The sequence below is a fragment of the Myotis lucifugus genome, unplaced genomic scaffold (assembly GCF_000147115.1).
Source record: "Myotis lucifugus unplaced genomic scaffold, Myoluc2.0 scaffold_37, whole genome shotgun sequence".
NCBI classification, from domain to species: domain Eukaryota; kingdom Metazoa; phylum Chordata; class Mammalia; order Chiroptera; family Vespertilionidae; genus Myotis; species Myotis lucifugus.
Window position 1 is genome coordinate 14,460 of NW_005871085.1, and position 6,107 is coordinate 20,566.

The window sequence follows — 6,107 nt, forward strand, 5'->3', positions numbered from 1 at the left end:
GGAGATCGGGTCTCCTCGGTCGGGGTCAGAGGCCCCCACGGGCGCGCGGCAGCTCCCGGAGCCCGGGGGACAGAGCCCGCGCTGCAGCCCGGCGGTCCCGGGACCCCACGACCCCCGCCGGGCTCCAGACCGGCCCGCCCGGCCCGGGTGCTGGCCCCGCCCGCCAGGGCCCGGCCTCACCCACGCCGATCATGCAGGCCCAGAAGGCCACGAAGACCCCGGCATACAGGAGCGCTAGCCCCGTCATGGCGGCGGTGACGGCGGGGCACGGGTCGGTGGAGACAGAGCTGAAGCCGCGTCCCTGCGTCCACCGTCCGCCCCGCAGCCCAGTCCGCCGCCCGCACCGTCACCTGACTCGCCCACGTGACGCGCCGGCACCACCTGACCCGGGCCGGGCTCCGCGCTGGTGCTCGCCACGCCGGAACCGCGACGCTGAGCATTGTGGTTGGTGTAGTTTCGCGCTGCAGCGGCGGCTCAGGCGCCCTCCGCCCTGCTCGGTCCAGCCCTGCCTTGCACCCGAGCCTGCCCGCGGCCTCCCTAGCGTGGCCTCCGACCCCGTGCGGACCCCTGTCCCGCTAGGGTGCTGTGCTCCACTCCTCAAGCTCTTCCCTCTGCCTGACGCCCGCTGCCTAGGGCTCACCCTGAGCCCGGCTAGCAGCTACCGAGCTCAGAAATCGTTCTTCCCGGAGCCTTCCCCAACCCTGAGGCAAGGTGGTCGCCTGCTCTGGGATCCCAAGAAACTTCAGCAAGATCATGTCACTCTTTAAAATGCCCTGGTGGCTCAATTCCACTCTAAAAGCCATAGTCCTTTCAATGGCTTACGAGGCCTCCACCAATGTGGTTCCGAACTTCATCTCTATTACGCCCCCACCAACTCCTCTGGCTGCACGGGCATCCTTGCTACCCCTTGAACATACCAGCCATACCCTCACCGCATTGGCCTTGCACTTGTTCTCTCTGCTTCTCCTAATTTTTATCCATGTAACTCACTCCGTAACTTCCTTTCAGTCTTCTTTCACCTTCTTCATAAGGCCTGCTCTGACCATCCTGTTTAATATTGCAACCCCCTCTCCCTTACACTCCCTTCCCAGCTCTATATTTCTCCATAACACTTACCACCATTTGGCATACTGAGTATCTAGGGGTTATCCATCTCTCCCCACCCATGAGAATGTAAGCATCGTGAAAGGATTTCTGTTGTATTTCCAGTGCCTGGCACACAGTGGGTGCTCAATACATGTTTGTAATTGGTAGTTACAAAATAGTCAAGGGGGTATAAAGTATAGCATAGGGAATATAGTCAATAATATTGTAGTAACTATGTATGGTGCCACGTGGGTACTTGAATTATTGGGGGGAACACTTCGTAAAGTATATGATTGTCTTAACCACTATGCTGTACACATGAAATTTAATACAAAATATGTAAAGTGTAATTGAAAAAAATTGTTTTATTGATTACATGCTGAAATGTTTTGGGTATTGGAGTTTAAAAATTATTAAATTTACAAAAGAAAAGACTAAATAGTCGCCGTAGCTGGTTTGTCTCAGTGAATAGAGCATCAATCAGCCTGGGGACTAAGGGGTTCTGGGTTCAATTCTGCTCAAGGGCACATGCCCAGATTGCAGGCTTAGTCCCCAATAGGGGGCGTACAAGAGGCAGCTGATCAATGATTCTCTCTCATCATTGATGTTTCTCTCTCTCTATCCCTCTCCCTTCCTCTCTGAAATCAAGAAAAAATAAATAAATAAATGCAATAACAAAATATTTAAAATTTTTAATTCATTTTATAAGTGTTGAAGTTAGATATTTATACATTTACCATTTTCTAAATCATACTTTGTTCCTATTTTGTACGTTATTTTTTGCACTCAAATGTTTATTTTATACATACATTTTACTTATTTATAAATATATTTGTATTGATTTGGGAGAGGGAGAGAAATATCAATGATGAGAGAGAATCATTGATCCGTTGCCTCTTGCACACCCCCTACTGGGGACTGAGCCCACAACCCCGGGCATGTGCCCTTGGCTGGAATCAAACCTGGGACCCTTCTGTCCTCACGCTGATGCTCTATCCACTGAGCCAAATCAGCTAGGGTAATACATACATTTTAAAGATGCTTACACTACATTTGCAATATATTCTATCTTCTCAATTGGTTGATCCCTTTTGATTTTGACGTATTGGTTTGCTCTACAGCAGTGGTTCTCAACCTTCCTAATGCCACGACCCTTTAATACAGTTCCTCATGTTGTGGTGACCCCCAATTTCATTGTTACACATTGAACATAATTAAAGCATAGTGATTAATCACAAAAATAATATGTAATTATATATGTGTTTTCCAATGGTCTTAGGCGACCCCAGTGAAAGGGTTGTTCGACCGCCAAAGGGGTCGCGACCCACAGGTTGAGAACTGCTGCTCTACAGTGATATGGATTTTAACATACTGAAAGTTACATGTTCAACACCCTGGACATTGCCAATATGCCAAGATTCTCAGAAAATGTGTGAAATGAAGAAGTGAATTATTTCACTTCACCCCTCTCAACCTTTAGGGTCCAGCAACTCCACTCTGCCTAAAGCACCCACTATGCTGGTTTAAGAATGGTGTGTCCTTTATCCAAGTGTCCTTTTCACGCCTTCTCTCCTGATAACACTTTTTCCCCTCCAGGTGATTCAGCGTATCACCCCTTCTGAGAAGCCTCTTTTGGGCTCCAGCTGCCCCCGGGGGCTTCCCTTCTCACAGAGTACTGTTTCAGTGTGTGGTGATTGTCTATTTAACCCCTCTTCAATTTTACACAGTGAGGACAAAATTCAAAGACAATTCAGATCTCCACCCACAGGACCTGCAGTGTTTGACGAGTAAAAAGAAACAGAAGAAAAAGTATCTGATTTATTCAAGTTTCTGTAATCTCCCTGAGAAACAAATCAGCGCCAGTATAGACCAGCACTGTCCACCAGAACTCTCCGTGAAGATGGGAATGTCCTATAGCTGCGCTGTCCTCTTACATGGCTACCTGAGCGGTGAAATGTGGTTAGTGTGACCAGGAAACTGAGTTTTTAATCTTAAATTGTTTAAAATTTAACTAGCTGGTATACTGGACAGCACAAGTACAGACCAGTGGTTCTCAACTGGGAGCAAATTGCTTCCAGAGGCGACACTTGCCAGTGTCTGGAGATATTTTTGATTATCACAACCAGGAAGTGTATGCTCCTGGCATCTAGTGAGCAGAAATCAGGGATGATGCTGAACATGCTACAAAGCACAGAACAGCCCCTCACAATAAAAATTATCTGGCCTTGCCCTAACCCAGTGATGGCGAACCTATGACACGTGAACTCATTTTTTTGGTTGACTTTTCTTTGTTAAATGGCATTTAAATATATAAAATAAATATCAAAAATATAAATCTTTGTTTTACTATGGTTGTAAATATCAAAAAATTTCTATATGTGACACAGCACCAGAGTTAAGTTAGGGTTTTTCAAAATGCTGACACGCCGAGCTCAAAAGGTTCGCCATCACTGCCCTAACCGGTTTGGCTCAGTGGATGGAGCGTCGGCCTGTGGACTGAGGGGTCCCAGGTTCGATTCTGGTCAAGGGCATGTACCTTGGTTGTGGGCACATCCCCAGTGGGAGTGTGCAGGAGGCAGCTGATTGATGTTTCTCTCTCGTTGATGTTTCTAACTTTCTATCCCTCTCCCTTCCTCTCTATAAAAAATCAATAAAAATATATTTAAAAAAATTATCTGGCCCAAAACATCAGTTGTGCGGAGGCTGAGAAACCTGGTCTAGACCATCTATAACCTGCCTTTGAAAAGGACAGACCCTTAACTGCACACCAGGAACTGGGATTGGCCAGAGGTCCTGGGCTGCTCCTAGAACAGATGGGCCTAGAAGGCTTCAGGAATGCCCCAAATCAGTCCCCACCAGTCAAACATCAAACATGTTGCTAAGCCAGTATGTGCTAAGCCGTGTGCCAGTGTCAGTACAAGACCAAGCTGGATCCTATCCTTAGTGAGGGGCTGCCTGCCCTCCCTCCATCCAGGCTCCTTCAAGGATCCTGGCAGAGGGGTGAGGTTGGTACAGGGAGCACTAAAAGGTCTTAGCAGTGATTTTTTTTTTTTTTTAACAGATCTTGCCTCAGGTTTATTTGTACAAATAGCACAGGAGGACACTAGTTCCAGGGGTCACACCAGTCCTTCTGTCCTCACATCAGCAGACAGAGGCCTCTCCTGTGGAGCCTTTATGGGGGTCTGGGCACCTTTGGGAGCCTAAGCCTGAGTTGCAGCTGCAGCCTGAGGCGTGGTTTAAGCCTTGCCGTGGCCTTAAGCAGTACCTGAGACCCTTAGTGATGGGACACAGCACATCTCCCAAGTTTGGGGTGAAGGATGTAGACAAGTTGACGAGCTTGCAGCTGCCCCTCTGGGATCCCAGCCTGACTTCCCTGGGCTGTACGCAGGCCTCAACAGCCTTGGCACGTGTGCTCATGGCGTCAGTGTTGTCAACGTGCCTCTTGTTGTGCTTTTTGGCAAAGCGTATGTTTCGCAGGAACTTTGGATCTATTTCCTTCTTGATGCCTTTTCTGGGCCATTTTCGGAACTGGTTGTGCATGGTGTGGTTCCTGGGCTTGGCCATATCTGCACTGAAGCCTGCAGCACCTGGGACCGGAAGAGTCCGCAGTGATCCTTAAGTCCATCTGTGTCTCTGGCCCCACAGGGTATCAGCTGCTTCCCTCATCCTCATAGGCGATGGCAATTCCTCGTCTTCCGCTTACGACTCCTGTCACTGGCGTCTGACCCAGCCGAGGCTGCAGCCCTTGCCAGCTCCGAGAACTAAGGAACGAGGCTGCAAAGAGAGGGGACTGAAGCTGAGTGGCCGGAATCCGGGAGAATTCCGAAGGGAGTGGAGACTTGGCACGCTTACCTGCGGGGCTACTCTCAACCAGCTCCAGCTGAGGCCGTGGGGTCAGGGCTGAGCATCCAGGATCATTTGATGGCTTCCAGGCAGGCGGGGGTCGAAGCTCCCCAGTAATGAGTGACACATCTGGGATGTCCCACAGTTCCGATTCAGGTGGCGGGAGGGGCACGTGGAAGGGCGAGCCTAGGAGGGAAAAAGATGATCCATACTGGCCCCCTGCTTCCAGGCCCCACCTGTTTGCAGCTCAGGCAGTGCCCCACCACTCACCAGGCAACAAGTCTGCGTAGTGTGTGAGGTGGGGAGCCAGGCCTGGAGATGGCCAGGCAGGATTGCAGGCAGCCTCCAGCTCACATGGTGACAATACAGGCCGGAAGAAGCCACCAGAAGGCTGGGGAGCTAAGGCACCAAGAGGACAGGCCAACAGCACAAAGATATCTACCTCAGGGAAGTTGGCAAGCTTGGGAGGTGTGGGCCGCCCCAGAGCTAACACATAGCTATGCTTGCCGGCAGCCCGAGTCAGGTTCCGCAAGTGTGCCAGCGCCTCCCGGTGTCGGGCCACGCCCAGCGTGCCCACCAGCAGCCCCACCACGTGAGCGTCTCTGGCCCTCTCTACCAGATATCGTCTACGTGCCCTTAGCCGCCCAGCCCGGGCACCTTCATCACGGGTCCCCCCTGTGTCTGGGCAGCAGGAGGAGAAGGACCGCTCTGGTGCCCAGCCCAAGAGCAGCCGGCTCAGGTCAGGATCGAGGTCAGGGTCAGAGCTGGCCCCAGAGCCTCCCACATAGAAAGCATCATACTCTTCCAGACACCTTCCTGGGGCCAGGGGGAAGCGACGCCCAAAACGCTGCAGGGGTTCAGGCTCTGAATTGAGGGAGCCCACTGGCAGGGGAAGAGCTGGGCTGGCGACAAGCAGGTCCGTGTACCGTGGCGAAGGAGAGTGGCCAAGGCCTCTGGAAGAAGGAAGTGGTGTCAGGGTTGGGGCCTGGCAAAACAAGAGCTCCCCTGCTCCCCAGAAGACTGAGTGTGACCCAACGGCAAAGGCTGGGGTCAAGCCCACAGTGAGAACTCTCTGGGATGTACTGAAACAGGAAAATGAGGAACAAATAGCGGACCCACTCTCCCTGAATGCTCAGGCAAAACCCCTCACCCAGGGCGTGGGGCGCAGGCCGGGCTCG

General features: G+C 51.4%; 2 protein-coding genes across 2 annotated transcripts in view; both read right to left on the reverse strand.

Moving 5' to 3' along the window:
- The window catches only part of ATP6V0B (ATPase H+ transporting V0 subunit b), a 3,543-nt gene extending 3,171 nt beyond the window's left edge, over positions 1 to 372 (reverse strand). The window contains exon 1 of the mRNA XM_023752808.1: positions 34 to 372. Coding sequence (XP_023608576.1) covers positions 34 to 247 — 214 coding nt within the window. The 5' untranslated portion in view covers positions 248 to 372. The remainder of the gene's footprint in view (positions 1 to 33) is intronic.
- Positions 373 to 4,128: 3,756 nt separating this feature from the next.
- Positions 4,129 to 6,107, reverse strand: part of DPH2 (DPH2 homolog) — a 3,121-nt gene continuing 1,142 nt past the window's right edge. Inside the window, 4 exon segments of the mRNA XM_023752678.1 lie at positions 4,129 to 4,860; positions 4,939 to 5,115; positions 5,200 to 5,862; positions 5,865 to 5,882. Of these exon segments, the coding sequence (XP_023608446.1) occupies positions 4,736 to 4,860; positions 4,939 to 5,115; positions 5,200 to 5,862; positions 5,865 to 5,882 (983 nt within the window). The 3' untranslated portion in view covers positions 4,129 to 4,735.